Consider the following 17,480-nt stretch of genomic DNA (forward strand, 5'->3'; position numbering starts at 1 on the left):
CGCAGAGCCCCCCCCCCCGTATATCTATATGGCCATATACACCCACACCCACATATATATATATATATACTATATATAATTATAATAAAACTAATCATTATTTATGTAAGTATTTAAAACAATAAATACATAATTATTAGACACACGCGCACACCCCATCCACTCAATATGGGGCTTCCGGGGCATCACAGGGCGGGGTACCCAGGGGTCCCAGACCTACAACCAGGCCCCGAGCCCAGGGAGGTACAGACCGCCAAAAGAGCGGGTGAGAGGAGGAGGCCCGCACATGAGCAAGCGGAGGGGGCGAGCAGGCGAGTGGTGAGGCGCTCCACCGCGCCGGCCGACACCCGCCGGGCAGCTCACCCCCGTGAGGGAGAGCCATAGCTCCAAGTCATGGGGAGGCCAAGCACCAGAGCCGAGGAGTTAAGACCAGCGCAAGGCCACCGATGGACCCCACCATCCACCGGGAAGGCCATAGTTTTTATCCTATTACATCACTCCATATCCATATACTAGTTGTTCCACTGTCCCTTCAGTCGAGCACTTCATAGCCATTATCTTAAAGCCATTACTTAGAGCTTTGCATTATCACAAAGCCTTAAACAGGGGTGAGCTTTTCATGAGAAACAACCAATGTTAGGAACAGTGATGATGATATCTGATTTATCACAGTTCAGTTGAGTTTTGGAGTGATGGAATTGGGGTATACAGTATATTGAGCTATATTGAGCTATATTGATATCGTCAGCATAACAACAGAACTGGAGACCATGATGCTGGATGATGTCACCAAGAGAAAGCAAGTAAAGAGGAGGGAGCAAAGCGCCAATCTCTGAGGGCCACCTTGGGTGAGGGTGGCTGTGGAGGAGGAGCAATGGTTGATGTGGATGAATTGATAGTGGTCGGTGAGACATGAGTGTGGTGAAAGGCGAAAGAGGAGGATGCCGTGATTGATGGATCGAGGTCAGGCATGAGAAATGTCAATGTCCATGGTGATAGCAAAGTGGTCGGAAAGGTGGAGGTTGGTACTGGAGATGTTGTTGACAGTGAAACCAGTTGAGCAGACCAGATACAGATGGGTTCATGACAGAGAGTGGGGGAAATTGATGTGTTGATTAATATTAAAGATCCAGAAAGTCTGTGGCAGGCTTGGAGTCAGAGTTGTCAATATAAATGTTAAATTAACCCATGGATAGTAAAATGGCACAAATATAAGAAATTAATACGAAATTAAAAAAAATCCCCCTGGAACCAGGGATGAGTCTGATAAATTTGAGGTGAATTAGAGTTGAAGTTGACTGAGAAGTGGAGGGAAAGAGCGAAGATTGGACAGGTTGTTATGGCGACAGTTGGAATGATGTGATGAGATGATGAGATGATTCACTTGTTCCTGATGTCGTCGGAAAGATGTTTGGCCGCAGCAGCATCCTGGCGCTTCAGGTGCTGGTAACTGGGGGCAATCTCTACCATGCCGATGAAACTGTTTATCGTCACCGTGCTGATAACTCTTAGACAGTCATTCCTGGATGAAAAATGGGATTAAATGGGGAGGGGGGGTGAGGCTTCAGCTATAATCAAGATATGACTGAGCCCCTCACCACTCTGTCCGGATAGGTGCAGGATTCAAACATGTCGACGTGGATCTTTGACAAGGAGGAGCCCAGACAAGGGCATCGGAAGGGTTGCAGAGCTGCATAAAACTGACAACAAATAATGAGTGAAGAAAAAGAAACATTTAGGTTGAAACTAAAACAAACCACTGACGCCCTCCAAGGCATTTTTACGATGTAAGAACATGCCACAGTAATTATACTACAATGTAATGCACGTTTGAACCACAATCATGTACGACGTTATGCAGGGAGCAAGACCGCAACTTACCTCACAAGACAGCATCAACTCTGGTTGTGTTTTGGTTTTTGTCTGCCTTCATCCAAGTAAACCAGGGATGTGAAGAGAGTAGGAGAAACGAAGAACAGTAACCAATGCAGCAGTGGTAAAGCATGCATGACTGGCTCTGCATAGTTGTCAACAGTAAGTGGGCAACTAAGACCATGAGCTACAAGCTCTTTGCTGACTATATCATTTGTATCAAAGTTTTTTTTACCACAAGTTTATGTACCAGGTCCTGATCTCAATGTGCTGCACAGAGCTGACAGTTATTACTGAGCTGTCAATCAGACTGGTGAAACTGGACTTATGCTATGCTATATATCCCCACTGCATACATTTCAAAACCATGCCCACCACTTATCCTGCGACTGCCCGTATACGGTATAGGTCACAACTTCAATACTACATAATTTTTTAACAAAAACTATCAGAGTCTGGAATAATAAAGCAACTGAAACGCCGCAGGGCCGATTTGACCTCACAGACTGGAATTCCTTTCTTAATGACCTCCAGGTGTGAATGGCTGATTGTCATTATGTGCCCTGAGATCGATTGGTGTAATCAGAGGTGCTTGAAGACAATTAAAAAATCACCTTTTCACAGATGCTGTTCAACACACTTGTGGCATTGCCATACTCCAGCTCCATGTCCATCGGAAAGTCGAGCAGCGCGAGACAGCCATCAGGCTTCAGCACATGGTCGGCCTCTTTCAGGAAGCGCAGGCAGTCGAATCAGCGGGCTGCTGTCATTGCTGTCACAAGGTCGACCTGGTTCGATTCGAACGGCAGTTCTTCTGTACCTAACATACAAAAACTATGGTCTTTCTATTTTTTTTTTTAAAAAAGTATTATTATTTCCAAAATCGATATATTACATTTACATAAAATTTTATGTGGTTAATTATGGCACCCCACTATTGGAGAGCCACTGGTCTATATGACAGCACCTGGAGCAAGACAGAAGAGAAGACTAAAAACAACATGAAACAACAGTTTACACTCTTTCTTCTCAACCTTCACATTTTATTTACTGTAGAGTTTTTTTTGCAAATCTCGTGACCACCAGAGAGACATTCCGCTTGTCTGTCTTTGGACCAGTCGGAAGGATCAAGGTTTGCGTGCAAACATGTAGAAATACTTGACCACCATGGTGAGCTCCGCTTCTGCCGAGGAGACCTGCATGGCGGCCAACAGCCTGAGAAAGGAGATGGCTTCAGGTCATTACAACGTACTGTCAAGCTACACACTGAGAATGGAGGAGATATTGCCACAGGGTTTGAGGAGTCTGTTGATGATGGAGAACAGGGTCTAGGGGTCTTAGGAGCCAAGTGGGTGAAATGTGACTAATGGAAAGACCGGACAGAGTTTAAGGCAGTTTTGTACTGGTGGATGAAGGCAGTATAGGTTTGGACAGTGGGCAGTGAGACCAGTTTTTTGTGTAGGCAATCCAGTTGTTGCTTTCTACGTTTCATCTGTCATAGAGTGGACGTGAACCAGGTGGCCGAGTGTCTGACTGTAATAATTCTGGCTTTGATGGGTGCTATGTCATTAAGACAGGAGGAGAGCATTGTCATCAGCGTTGTTAGATATGGGGAGAGGAGAGGCAGAGACTGGTGGTAAGATGGGATGCAAAATGAAAACTGAGATTCAAGATCACAGGCGAGAGGAATGTCAATGTCAGGAGTGATTGCAAAGGTGGAGGTACAGTATGTAAGTGTGGGAGATGTTGTTTACGTTTAGACCATTATCAAGGTTAAATCACAGAAAAGGCGACAGTAGAAATGATGTGATGAGATGATTAACGATGAGATGATTCATGTCTCACTTGTTCCTAATGTCGTCAGAAAGGTGTTTGGCCTCAGCAGCATCCTGGAGCTTCAATTTCTGGTACCCGGTGGCAGTTTCGACCATGCCGATGAAACTGTTTACTGTCACCATGCGGTTTACTCTTAGACAGTCATTCCTGGGTGAAAAAAGTGTCTTTAAATATGTGGGGTGACTTTAGCTAGTCAAGATATAACTGAGCCACTCACCACTCTTTGTCTGGATAGGTGCAAGATTCAAACATTTCGAAGTAGATCTTTGACAAGGAGGAGGCCAAATAAGGGTTTGTGAAAGGTCGCAGAGCTGCATAAAACTGAGCATAAATAGGAAGTGAAGGCAAAGAAAGAAAAAGGTAATGAAGGCATGTTACGATGTAAGAACATATTACAGTAATTACAGTGTGACGCATGTTTGAACCACAATCATGCATGCCATTACGCAGGCACGGGAACCCACCCAGCATCCAGGGCCCCCCCAACCAACAGCGCTGAGAATGTCCCCACACCCACACACAGGAGAGTCCACTGTGGAGTCCCCAGGCATGGGAATGTGTGCCTTGATCATCAGCATATTTCAATTAGACAGTTCTTTGATGACTGTTTCACGAATAACCATTACCTCAAAATGAGCTCCTGTTGGTGAAGGGTGTGTTCACACTTACCATGTGAGATTTGCTTAAAACCAACTCTGGTGTGTTTGCTCTGTTCGTGCGATGCTTTCAAGTGTAATGTAATGATCTCAAACGTCGACACAGCTTGTAATTACAACAAGAGCATGCAGAAATGACAATTGTAAAAGAGAAAATGCGGCACAAGCGCTGTCTCTGTATGTTCGGGTCAATATGTTACAGTTCTGGTGGACTTTTGGCACATTTTTGTTATAAGCATACAATGTGGGGGTGCAAAACTGCATGTGAAACTGTCCGTAGTTGTGTTAATAGCTGTTTGTTGTGATGTGCCCTGTGATTGATTGGTGACCAGTCCAGGGTGTACTCTGAGCTACCTTTGAGGTCCCCGCTACCTGATACAACTGAAGACATTTTTTTAATCACCTCCTCACAGATGTTGTTAAGTACACTTGTGGCATTGCCATATTCCAGCTCCATGTCCATCGGGAAGCCGAGCAGGGCCAGGCAGCCATTCGGCTTCAGCACGCGGTCAACCTCCGTCAAGAATCGCGGGCGGTCGAACCAGTGGGCTGCCATCATGGCCGTCACAAGGTCGACCTGCCTCGACTCAAACGGCAGTTCTTCTGCAAGACACTGCCTAGAGGTTTAGTAATAGTAGGAGACAAGTAAGGAGAGGGGTTAGAAAGTTAGACGGAGAGCAACACTGCAAATCCAGCTGAAGTCCAAGTTTCACCACCTTGTATTATTTTTATTATTATTTCCACTGACATAATTGACCTTAAAATTTCAAAAGACTGCATTCCACCTGGCCAAGCCCTAATTTTGCCTCACCTGTAAGTCACGTTTGGACAGAGGCTATTGTCCTCCGCCATCTTCAGCTGGGCAGAACTCACGTCTATTCCAACAACCTGGTCGAAGAAGGGGGCCAAGACCATGGTCCCTTTACCATGACCGCATCCAACATCCACTGCAAGGTTGAACTTCTGTTGCACCTAAAAGGGATGACATGAAATGTGTGATTTTAAAGCAGACCAGATAATGAAAGCCATAATGAGCCATGAAAGAAGTTTGGAATGGCTCAAAACGCTCTGTTTCAGAAGGTGTGGTGTCACAAAGGTGAAGACTTTCTTATATGGGTGTGGCTATAAGACAGATAAGCCCACTCCCCCCTCCAAACTCTGCTTCCCCTGCCCTTCCCCAAGCTCTTTTTCCCTGTTTACGTTGCTCGCAATGGCTCACACGGGCCAACCACAGCGAAGTGTGCTTGCCTTGAGGTGGGCGGTGGGTGGAATCCATTAAAACAGACCGATTTCACGGGAACCACGAAATCCAACGAAATACAGCTGGAATAGGTACAGTTTCTGTAGAAAGCTTTCTGTGCTGTTCATTGTGTGTAGCTGCTCTATAGGAGTCCACAACTCAATTCAAAGGGCTGAAAAAATTGCATATTAGGTCCCCTTTAATGCAACTTGTTAGGAAGCTCCAAACCACATCAGCTGGATTAAATGGGTTACAAAACACCAAAGGCTGCTGCCTGTTTCCATTCACAAACATACCTTTTGTTTCATAAAGTCCATCATCCTGTTGATTACTTCTTGATGATTCTCTCGTCTGTACTTCATGTAGGCCGCAGCATGCTCTGTTTCTTCAAACAGTCTTAAGGCCATGATTCCAGCAGAGCATCAGTCTTGTCTGCTTGTGCTTGCTGCTCCAAGTTGAATAAACACAACAGGAAGAGGGTTGTTGTTTTTGCTCCCTTTGCATCGGCATTGACATCACCTGACAAGCAGATGGCAGTATAACGTGTATGAAGGTTCGTTCCAATGTCAAAATCAATGAGCTGTGAAGTCCAAGTCTAGCCAAACTTTAAAAAAAAAAGTAAAGGCATGTAGCCATCAACCGCTGAAGGGGAACAGAGCCTGGAGACAATGACTTCCGGTTCCGCTTCCGTGACAACAGGCTGCTAACAGGGACGTTTTGTGATTAAATCAACTCTTACACAGTTGGACAGCCTGAATATTTTTAAACACCCGAGTGGGGAAAATGCTGATTTTTTAAAGAGTTCAAATTTAGGACGGGTTGAGAAAATGGTCTTTGCCTGCATGCAATTCTCATTGGGTTTATGCACTGTTCTGTAGTTGGAAAAAAACAACCTCATTGGGTAATGCATTCACAATTCATTCTTTACGCTCCATGAAGACTTTCTGCACAAACCCAGGTAGGACACTGATAAATCATTACTTACTTCTTACTCTCCCCACGACCAAGTAACATTGGCTTCAGCAGGCTGAGGCCATTGCTAACAACGTCAAAGCAGAAGCAGAGCTTGGGGGAGGGCAGCCAGCTTATCGGGCCTACAGTGCACGCCCATATAAGGAAGCCTGCCTGTCATGTCTTTGGATCAAAGACATTAATAATTCACAATTTTCATAAATTAGTTAAAAGGAAAGTAATAAATAGCTAAAAGTTCTAATAAATATTGTTAAAAACGCTCAGGTTAGAAAGTTTACAGAGTGAGACATCTTCTTTAGAAGATATCGTTTTGGGCCACTAGAGAGTGCTCTCACATCTAGAAAAGCTTTGTTGGTTTTTGAGGTGTTTTTACTTACTTTTATGTCTCCTATGAGGTTGTACTTTTTCCTACAGCATTTCACATCACCATATACAAATGATATGCATATTTGACTATGATGTAATCTAGCAACTTCTAGGACAGCCGGTATTTACTTTTCTGACTTAAATGTTGGAAAAAAACTGATGGAAAACCTCCAAAGCACACACTGAATTTGAATGAGTTACATAACACCAGGCCAGGTTGCTGCCTGTTTCCATTCACAAACATACCTTTGCTTTCATGAAGTCCATCATCCTGTTGATCACTTCTTCATGATTCTCTACTCTGTACTTCATGTAGGCAGCAACATGCTCTTTTTCTTCAAACAGTCTTAAGGCCATGATTCCAGCGGAGCACCAGACTGGTTTCCACACATTTGCTGCTCCAAGTTGGCACAATTGCCTTAAGGTGCAAACTTGAGGTGCTATGCAACCATTTGCCTGTAGGCTTGAGAAAACATGACCTCCATAAGGAGGCTATATTGGTCGTGCTGGACATTGCTTGAAGCTGATGGCAATGCAGGAGTCGGCAATCAGCAACTCCGGTCTTCAGAAAGGGAGAAAAGGAATCAGACTTTGACTGCATGCATTCGTTGACGTCTTCGTCATGTATATATTAGTGAGTTTTTAAGAGTAAAAATAATGTTAAATGAAGCAACACTCTTCTCAACTTTCAGATTTTATTGAGAAATCTGGATGCAGGGTGGGTGTCCACCGGAGAGACCTTTCACTTCTTTGTCTCTGGGCCAGTCAGAAGGATCACAGTTTGCGTGCAAACATGTAGAAATACTTGACCACCATGGTGAGCTCTGTTTCTGGTGAGGACACCTGCATGGCGGCCATGAGCCTGAGAAAGGAGACAGCTTCAGGTCGTTACAATGTACTGTCCAACCACACACTGAGGGGTCAGCTTTGAATTGAAAACAGCACCACAGCTTTTTATCCTGCGTCCTCAGTTTTTATTCCATTTCATTTAATTTCATTTCATTTTATTCCATTTAACGATGAGATAATTAATGTCTCACTTGTTCCTGATGTCGTCAGAAAGGCGTTTGGCCTCAGTGGCCTCCTGGTGCTTCAGCTTCTGGTACCCGCTGGCAGTCTCTACCATACCGATGAAACTGTTTATCGTCACCGTGCTGTTAACTCTTAAACAATCATTCCTGAATGAAAAAATGAGTTTAAATGGGGATGGAAGTGGGGGGAATTTCAGCAAGTCAAGATATGACTGAGCCCCTCACCACTCTTTGTCCGGATAGGTGCAGGATTCAAACATGTTGAAGTAGATTTTGGACAAGGAGGAGCCCAGATAAGGATGACTGAAGGGTCGCAAAGCTGCATAAAACTGACCATAAATAGTTCGTGAAGACAAAGAAACATGACGGTAGAAACTTGTTTACAATGTTTACAATGTAAGAACATACTGCAGTAATTACAGTATGATGCAATACAAGCTTGAACCACAATCATGGACAACCTCACACAGGGAGTAAGACCGCAGCTTCTCCAAAGTTCACACAGCATCAACTCTGGTCATGTTTTTCTGTTTGCATGTTCTCCCCGTGCATGCGTGGGTTTTCTCCGGGTACTCCGATTTCCTCCCACATTCCAAAAACATGCTAGGTTAATTGGCCACTGTGATTGGCTGGCGACCAGTCCAGGGTGTACCCCGCCTCTCGCCCGAAGGCAGCTGGGATAGGCTCCAGCACCCCCCGCGATCCTCGTGAGGATAAGTGGTAGAAAATGAATGAATGAAGGAATTTGCAAAATTTATATATTACATTTACATAAAATTTGATGTGGTTAATTACGGCACCCCACTATTGGAGAGCCACTGGTCTATATGACAGCACCTGGAGCAAGACAGAAGAGAAGACTAAAAACAACATGAAACAACAGTTTACACTCTTTCTTCTCAACCTTCACATTTTATTTACTGTAGAGTTTTTTTTGCAAATCTCGTGACCACCAGAGAGACACTCCGCTTGTCTGTCTTTGGACCAGTCGGAAGGATCAAGGTTTGCGTGCAAACATGTAGAAATACTTGACCACCATGGTGAGCTCCGCTTCTGCCGAGGAGACCTGCATGGCGGCCAACAGCCTGAGAAAGGAGATGGCTTCAGGTCATTACAACTGTTAAGCTACACTGGGCAGTGAGACCAGTTTTTTGTGTAGGCAATCCAGTTGTTGCTTTCTACGTTTCATCTGTCATAGAGTGGACATGAACCAGGTGGCCGAGTGTCTGACTGTAATAATTCTGGCTTTGATGGGTGCTATGTCATTAAGACAGGAGGAGAGCATTGTCATCAGCGTTGTTAGATATGGGGAGAGGAGAGGCAGAGACTGGTGGTAAGATGGGATGCAAAATGAAAACTGAGATTCAAGATCACAGGCAAGAGGAATGTCAATGTCAGGAGTGATTGCAAAGGTGGAGGTACAGTATGTAAGTGTGGGAGATGTTGTTTACGTTTAGACCATTATCAAGGTTAAATCACAGAAAAGGCGACAGTAGAAATGATGTGATGAGATGATTAACGATGAGATGATTCATGCCTCACTTGTTCCTAATGTCGTCAGAAAGGTGTTTGGCCTCAGCAGCATCCTGGAGCTTCAATTTCCGATACCCGATGGTAGTTTCGACCATGCCGATGAAACTGTTTACTGTCACCATGCGGTTAACTCTTAGACAGTCATTCCTGGGTGAAAAAAGTGTCTTTAAATATGTGGGGGTGACTTTAGCTAGTCAAGATATAACTGAGCCACTCACCACTCTTTGTCTGGATAGGTGCAAGATTCAAACATTTCCAAGTAGATCTTTGACAAGGAGGAGGCCAGATAAGGGTTTATGTAAGGTCGCAGAGCTGCATAAAACTGAGCATAAATAGGAAGTGAAGGCAAAGAAAGAAAAAGGTAATGAAGGCATGTTACGATGTAAGAACATATTACAGTAATTACAGTGTGACGCATGTTTGAACCACAATCATGCATGCCATTACGCAGGCACGGGAACCCACCCAGCATCCAGGGCCCCCCCAACCAACAGCGCTGAGAATGTCCCCACACCCACACACAGGAGAGTCCACTGTGGAGTCCCCAGGCATGGGAATGTGTGCCTTGATCATCAGCATATTTCAATTAGACAGTTCTTTGATGACTGTTTCACGAATAACCATTACCTCAAAATGAGCTCCTGTTGGTGAAGGGTGTGTTCACACTTACCATGTGAGATTTGCTTAAAACCAACTCTGGTGTGTTTGCTCTGTTCGTGCGATGCTTTCAAGTGTAATGTAATGATCTCAAACGTCGACACAGCTTGTAATTACAACAAGAGCATGCAGAAATGACAATTGTAAAAGAGAAAATGCGGCACAAGCGCTGTCTCTGTATGTTCGGGTCAATATGTTACAGTTCTGGTGGACTTTTGGCACATTTTTGTTATAAGCATACAATGTGGGGGTGCAAAACTGCATTTGAAACTGTCCGTAGTTGTGTTAATAGCTGTTTGTTGTGATGTGCCCTGTGATTGATTGGTGACCAGTCCAGGGTGTACTCTGAGCTACCTTTGAGGTCCCCGCTACCTGATACAACTGAAGACATTTTTTTAATCACCTCCTCACAGATGTTGTTAAGCACACTTGTGGCATTGCCATATTCCAGCTCCATGTCCATCGGGAAGCCGAGCAGGGCCAGGCAGCCATTGGGTTTCAGCACGCGGTCAACCTCCGTCAAGAATCGCGGGCGGTCGAACCAGTGGGCTGCCATCATGGCCGTCACAAGGTCGACCTGCCTCGACTCAAACGGCAGTTCTTCTGCAAGACACTGCCTAGAGGTTTAGTAATAGTAGAAGACAATTAAGGAGAGGGGTTAGAAAGTTAGACGGAGAGCAACACTGCAAATCCAGCTGAAGTCCAAGTTTCACCACCTTGTATTATTTTTATTATTATTTCCACTGACATAATTGACCTTAAAATTTCAATAGACTGCATTCCACCTGGCCAAGCCCTAATTTTGCCTCACCTGTAAGTCACGTTTGGACAGAGGCTATTGTCCTCCGCCATCTTCAGCTGGGCAGAACTCACGTCTATTCCAACAACCTGGTCGAAGAAGGGGGCCAAGACCATGGTCCCTTTACCATGACCGCATCCAACATCCACTGCAAGGTTGAACTTCTGTTGCACCTAAAAGGGATGACATGAAATGTGTGATTTTAAAGCAGACCAGATAATGAAAGCCATAATGAGCCATGAAAGAAGTTTGGAATGGCTCAAAACGCTCTGTTTCAGAAGGTGTGGTGTCACAAAGGTGAAGACTTTCTTATATGGGTGTGGCTATAAGACAGATAAGCCCACTCCCCCCTCCAAACTCTGCTTCCCCTGCCCTTCCCCAAGCTCTTTTTCCCTGTTTACGTTGCTCGCAATGGCTCACACGGGCCAACCACAGCGAAGTGTGCTTGCCTTGAGGTGGGCGGTGGGTGGAATCCATTAAAACAGACCGATTTCACGGGAACCACGAAATCCAACGAAATACAGTTGGAATAGGTACAGTTTCTGTAGAAAGCTTTCTGTGCTGTTCATTGTGTGTAGCTGCTCTATAGGAGTCCACAACTCAATTCAAAGGGCTGAAAAAATTGCATATTAGGTCCCCTTTAATGCAACTTGTTAGGAAGCTCCAAACCACATCAGCTGGATTAAATGGGTTACAAAACACCAAAGGCTGCTGCCTGTTTCCATTCACAAACATACCTTTTGTTTCATAAAGTCCATCATCCTGTTGATTACTTCTTGATGATTCTCTCGTCTGTACTTCATGTAGGCCGCAGCATGCTCTGTTTCTTCAAACAGTCTTAAGGCCATGATTCCAGCAGAGCATCAGTCTTGTCTGCTTGTGCTTGCTGCTCCAAGTTGAATAAACACAACAGGAAGAGGGTTGTTGTTTTTGCTCCCTTTGCATCGGCATTGACATCACCTGACAAGCAGATGGCAGTATAACGTGTATGAAGGTACGTTCCAATGAACAATCAATGAGCTGTGAAGTCCAAGTCTAGCCAAACTTCAAAAGAAAAGTAAAGGCATGTAGCCATCAACCGCTGAAGGGGAACAGATCCTGGAGACAATGACTTCCGGTTCCGCTTCCATGACAACAGGCTGCTAACAGGGACGTTTTGTGATTAAATCAACTCTTACACAGTTGGACAGCCTGAATATTTTTAAACACCCGAGTGGGAAAAATGCTGATTCTTTCTGCACAAACCCAGGTAGGACACTGATAAATCATTACTTACTTCTTACTCTCCCCACGACCAAGTAACATTGGCTTCAGCAGGCTGAGGCCATTGCTAACAACGTCAACGCAGAAGCAGAGCTTGGGGGAGGGCAGCCAGCTTATCGGGCCTACAGTGCACGCCCATATAAGGAAGCCTGCCTGTCATGTCTTTGGATCAAAGACATTAATAATTCACAATTTTCATAAATTAGTTAAAAGGAAAGTAATAAATAGCTAAAAGTTCTAATAAATATTGTTAAAAACGCTCAGGTTAGAAAGTTTACAGAGTGAGACATCTTCTTTAGAAGATATCGTTTTGGGCCACTAGAGAGTGCTCTCACATCTAGAAAAGCTTTGTTGGTTTTCTCTTGGTGAAAAGCAGGCTGGCCTCACGGCAGAAACAAAACGGGAAACCTCATAAACAGCCTGCAACATGACCAGTATTTGAATTTATTTTTTCTGTATGTTTCAGTTACCACCTATTTTTTACAAGAAAGCTTCATAAAGCAAGAAAAGCAAGCCTTGTATGCTTGTTTTTTAATGTTTTAATGTTTTTTTCATTAGTTCGCTGGCTTTCTAGCAGCATACAGACACGTGTTGTAAGGACAGCACACCGCCCATGTGTGACATCACAAACCTCCAGTTTTACAACGCCCTCTGAAACCGAGGGTTTCGAGCCATCCCAAACTTCTTTCAGGGCTCACTTCCAAATGCGCAAACCTCCTGGCATCATTTAACATGAGAATACAACATTCTATATTCATAAATCAGAAAAAGCATAAAAGGTCTCCATTGAGGTGTTTTTACTTACTTTTATGTCTCCTATGAGGTTGTACTTTTTCCTACAGCATTTCACATCACCATATACAAATGATATGCATATTTGACTATGATGTAATCTAGCAACTTCTAGGACAGCCGGTATCTACTTTTCTGACTTAAATGTTGGAAGAAAACTGATGGAAAACCTCCAAAGCACACACTGAATTTGAATGAGTTACATAACACCAGGCCAGGTTGCTGCCTGTTTCCATTCACAAACATACCTTTGCTTTCATAAAGTCCATCATCCTGTTGATCACTTCTTCATGATTCTCTACTCTGTACTTCATGTAGGCAGCAACATGCTCTTTTTCTTCAAACAGTCTTAAGGCCATGATTCCAGCAGAGCACCAGACTGGTCTCCACACATTTGCTGCTCCAAGTTGGCACAATTGCCTTAAGGTGCAAACTTGAGGTGCTATGCAACCATTTGCCTGTAGGCTTGAGAAAACATGACCTCCATAAGGAGGCTATATTGGTCGTGCTGGACATTGCTTGAAGCTGATGGCAATGCAGGAGTCGGCAATCAGCAACTCCGGTCTTCAGAAAGGGAGAAAAGGAATCAGACTTTGACTGCATGCATTCGTTGATGTCTTCGTCATGTATATATTAGTGAGTTTTTAAGAGTAAAAATAATGTTAAATGAAGCAACACTCTTCTCAACTTTCAGATTTTATTGAGAAATCTGGATGCAGGGTGGGTGTCCACCGGAGAGACCTTTCACTTCTTTGTCTCTGGGCCAGTCAGAAGGATCAAGGTTTGCTTGCAAACATGTAGAAATACTTGACCACCATGGTGAGCTCTGTTTCTGGTGAGGACACCTGCATGGCGGCCATGAGCCTGAGAAAGGAGACAGCTTCAGGTCGTTACAATGTACTGTCCAACCACACACTGAGGGGTCAGCTTTGAATTGCTGCTAAAAAAACAGCACCACAGCTTTATATAATGTGTCCTCAGTTTTTATTCCATTTCATTTCATTTTATTCCATTTAACGATGAGATAATTAATGTCTCACTTGTTCCTGATGTCGTCAGAAAGGCGTTTGGCCTCAGTGGCCTCCTGGTGCTTCAGCTTCTGGTACCCGCTGGCAGTCTCTACCATACCGATGAAACTGTTTATCGTCACCGTGCTGTTAACTCTTAAACAATCATTCCTGAATGAAATAATGAGTTTAAATGGGGATGGAAGTGGGGGGGAATTTCAGCAAGTCAAGATATGACTGAGCCCCTCACCACTCTTTGTCCGGATAGGTGCAGGATTCAAACATGTCGAAGTAGATTTTGGACAAGGAGGAGCCCAGATAAGGATGACTGAAGGGTCGCAAAGCTGCATAAAACTGACCATAAATAGTGAAGACAAAGAAACATGACGGTAGAAACTTGTTTACAATGTTTACAATGTAAGAACATACTGCAGTAATTACAGTGTGATGCAATACAAACTTGAACCACAATCATGGACAACCTCACACAGGGAGTAAGACCGCAGCTTCTCCAAAGTTCACACAGCATCAACTCTGGTCATGTTTTTCTGGTTTGAGGACTGTTTCGTGAATAACTAACGATGTGAAACTCAGGGGTGCTTCATCCAGCTCCTGGAAGCTACAGTGCTTCTCAGCCGATCTCTTAGGGAGAGCCCAATGCTAACCAAGCTCTGAGATCGGTCAAACAGAAAGTGAACAGCCTGAATTATCTGGTTGGGTATGCCATCCTCCGACAGTCAACTATGTAGCATGTCCACGTGACGCTGCAGAGTTGTGTCAACCAAGATGGCATCCAGTACCCCAAGGAACATCTGGCAGATCTCACCCACTCCTCTGGCTCTATCACAGAGGAGCACCCCAGCACCAGAGACACAAGAGTCCACCGTGGAGCCCCCAGACACGGATCATATTTGGACAGTTGTTTGATGACTGTTTCATGAATAACCATAAAATAGTTTGATATTATGTTTTTAAAATTTGCCTAACTGCTCCTCTTGTTTGCTATCGGTGTGTTTGCACTTGTAATGTGAGGTTTCGTTAAAACCAGCTGGTGGTTTTGCTCTGCTAGTTCAATTCTTTCGGCTCAATCCACCCAATCCTCGTGTGCACCAGACGCTTAAAAAGGGCTCTCGGTCCACTTGCAAGCATATGTCTCAACCTCCATATTTACTGGAGAAGAACCACATTTTGCCTTTCTTTCCCGTTGCTCTCCCATTTCATCAGTATCCATGCTTTATTGACAGTCAAGTCCATAACTTCCCCGCTTGCATCGGAAATGTCCATTATGTTCCCTGATTTTGTGGAAAATGTCCCTTCTTTTCAAATGCAAATGTTGACAGGTATGCTGTGATGTGCGGTTCACAGGAGCCCAAACGTCAACCCAACATGAACCAGAGACAAGGCCCAGCTTAAAATTACAACAAGAGCGAGCGGAAATGACATAAATAGAAAAATAAATAGAAATGACGTGTAAATATGCTACAGTTCTGCTAGTCTTTTGGGGCCGTATCTTTATGTGAATATTTTGACATACACATACGCATTGTGTGGCTGCACAGTGATGGATGTACTGTTAGCAGTCTCAAATGCAAAAGGTCCAGGAACGTTTGAATGTTCTCACTGTTCTTTTTTTCCTCTCACATCCCCAAAATTATGCATGTTAGCTTAAATGGAGAATTTAATATGTCCATAGCTGTGAATGTGAGTGTTAATAACTTAAAAATCACCTCTTCACATATGTTGTTAAGGGCACTAGTGGCATTCCCGTACTCCAGCTCCATGTCCGACATGAAGCCGAGCAGGGCCAGGCAGCCATAAGGCTTCAGCACGCGGTCGGCCTCTGTCAGGAAGCGCGGGCGGTCAAACCAGTGTGCTGCTGTCATGGACGTCACAAGGTCAACTTGGCCGGACTCGAACGGGAGTTCCTCTGCAGGACACTGCCTGGAGATTCAGTGGCCGGACAAAGTATTAGTGTGTTAGTTTCAACAGACATAAGTAACCTTAAAATTTCAGTGGACTGCATTCCACCTGGCCAAGTCCTAATTTTGTCTCACCTGTAAGTCACATTTGGACAAAGGCTATAAGCCTGGGCATTCTCCAGTTGGGCGGGACTCACGTCTGTCCCAACAACCTGATGGAAGAAGGGGGCCAAGAGTTTGGTCCCTTTACCATTACCACATCCAACATCCACTGCAAGGTTGAACTTCTGTTGCACCTAAACAGGATGACATGAGATGTGGATGTGTGTTTTTAATGTAACTTAATGAAGCTTCAAAGCACATAAGCTCAATTTGAGCGAGTTAAATTACTATCCTGTTAGCATTCACAAACATACCTTTGGTTTCATAAAGTCCATCATCCTGTTGATCACTTCTTGAGGATTTTCTGTTCTGTACTGCATGTAGGCAGCAACATAATCTTTTTCTTCATATAGTCTTATAGCCATGATTCCAGCAGAGCACCGGACTTGTTGTTGGTGCTCCAAGTTGACACGTTTACCAGTGATGAAAAGCAAAGAGAGGAGTGTTAATGTGTCATGTTTGTTTTCCATTTGCATGAACTGAACAGTAGATGGCAGTATAAGAACGTGTAGTTTGCAGTCAACGGAGACTTCCAGTTCTGGTTCCGTGCTGACGAGCTGCTAACAGAGACATTTTGTGATAAAAAATATATATATATATATGTTTCACAGTTGGACTCACAGACGCACAGTTCACAGTTTGTTTGCTTTATCAAATCCATTAAAGCTTCAGTTGAGGTGCAAACTTGAGGTGCTTTGCTGTCCTCCCCCTGAATGCATCTCGGGTGAAAACCCCCCATGCTTATTGTCACGGTCGGTCTCGAGAGCTGTTCGACCCCAGGATGCAGAGAGCAGGACCAAATGCAGGTAAAAATATTTATTTCTTGCAAAAACTGCAGCAGCAAGAAAGAAGCAACTCAGGAAGCAGAAGGACAATCTATAGTGATCCCACACAGGGAGAAGCACACACCTGAACTAAATAGACACTGAAATTAGGGACAGGTGTGGGTGACTATGACAACGGAGGCAGACGAGGAAAAACAGGAAGTCATATACAAAATAAGAGCGTGCAAAACGGAAACCAAAGCCCAGACAGGAAACTCAAACCCAAACTGTCACTTGGGAACCCACACAGGGTGTGACAGTTATACTGTATATCCGTACTTTACCAAACACAACCTCAATTAGGGAGCTATATTTGTTTCTTGTGAACATTGCTTAAAGCAATGTTCAATGGGCCTGAGCACATGCAGGGGTCGGCAACCCGCAGTTTTGGTCTTCCGTCTCCTTGTTGTGGCTGCCTTTGCAGGGCTCAAATATTTTTTTAACACCCAAGTGGAGAAAATGTGTATTTTTTTAATTGGAGAAAGAAAAAAAAAACCCCAAACAAGAAAGTGTAAACCAGTTTTGCTGAAGCCCTCCAAAGGTATGTGTGC

General features: G+C 44.2%; 3 protein-coding genes and 1 long non-coding RNA gene across 4 annotated transcripts; all 4 read right to left on the reverse strand.

Annotated features, from left to right (window-relative positions):
- Window positions 1–2,793: 2,793 nt before the first annotated feature.
- Window positions 2,794–6,040, reverse strand: LOC131104567 (putative methyltransferase DDB_G0268948). The gene is made up of 6 exons (XM_078796596.1): window positions 5,901–6,040; window positions 5,176–5,336; window positions 4,768–4,981; window positions 3,926–4,029; window positions 3,718–3,855; window positions 2,794–3,087 (listed from the first exon to the last, which is right to left on the reverse strand). The coding sequence occupies exons 1-6, from the start codon at window positions 6,009–6,011 to the stop codon at window positions 3,000–3,002; spliced, it is 816 nt and encodes a 271-aa protein (XP_078652722.1). The 5' UTR covers window positions 6,012–6,040; the 3' UTR covers window positions 2,794–2,999.
- Window positions 6,041–7,666: 1,626 nt separating this feature from the next.
- LOC144901763 (uncharacterized) lies at window positions 7,667–8,350 on the reverse strand. The gene is made up of 3 exons (XR_013629843.1): window positions 8,199–8,350; window positions 7,983–8,120; window positions 7,667–7,804 (listed from the first exon to the last, which is right to left on the reverse strand). It is a non-coding gene; the product is annotated as an uncharacterized LOC144901763 (long non-coding RNA).
- Window positions 8,351–8,852: 502 nt separating this feature from the next.
- Window positions 8,853–11,839, reverse strand: LOC144901762 (putative methyltransferase DDB_G0268948). Its single transcript, XM_078796631.1, has 6 exons — window positions 11,700–11,839; window positions 10,975–11,135; window positions 10,567–10,780; window positions 9,725–9,828; window positions 9,516–9,653; window positions 8,853–9,058 (listed from the first exon to the last, which is right to left on the reverse strand). Exons 1-6 carry the CDS (start codon window positions 11,808–11,810, stop codon window positions 8,971–8,973), a joined length of 816 nt encoding a protein of 271 aa, XP_078652757.1. The 5' UTR covers window positions 11,811–11,839; the 3' UTR covers window positions 8,853–8,970.
- Window positions 11,840–13,740: 1,901 nt separating this feature from the next.
- LOC131104551 (putative methyltransferase DDB_G0268948) lies at window positions 13,741–16,659 on the reverse strand. Its single transcript, XM_058051857.2, has 6 exons — window positions 16,360–16,659; window positions 16,079–16,239; window positions 15,752–15,965; window positions 14,275–14,378; window positions 14,058–14,195; window positions 13,741–13,881 (listed from the first exon to the last, which is right to left on the reverse strand). Exons 1-6 carry the CDS (start codon window positions 16,579–16,581, stop codon window positions 13,794–13,796), a joined length of 927 nt encoding a protein of 308 aa, XP_057907840.2. The 5' UTR covers window positions 16,582–16,659; the 3' UTR covers window positions 13,741–13,793.
- Window positions 16,660–17,480: the final 821 nt, after the last annotated feature.

Source organism: Doryrhamphus excisus, linkage group LG15 (genome assembly GCF_037039965.1).
Source record: "Doryrhamphus excisus strain RoL-2023G ecotype Guam linkage group LG15, RoL_Dexc_Guam_v1.1, whole genome shotgun sequence".
Taxonomy (NCBI): domain Eukaryota; kingdom Metazoa; phylum Chordata; class Actinopteri; order Syngnathiformes; family Syngnathidae; genus Doryrhamphus; species Doryrhamphus excisus.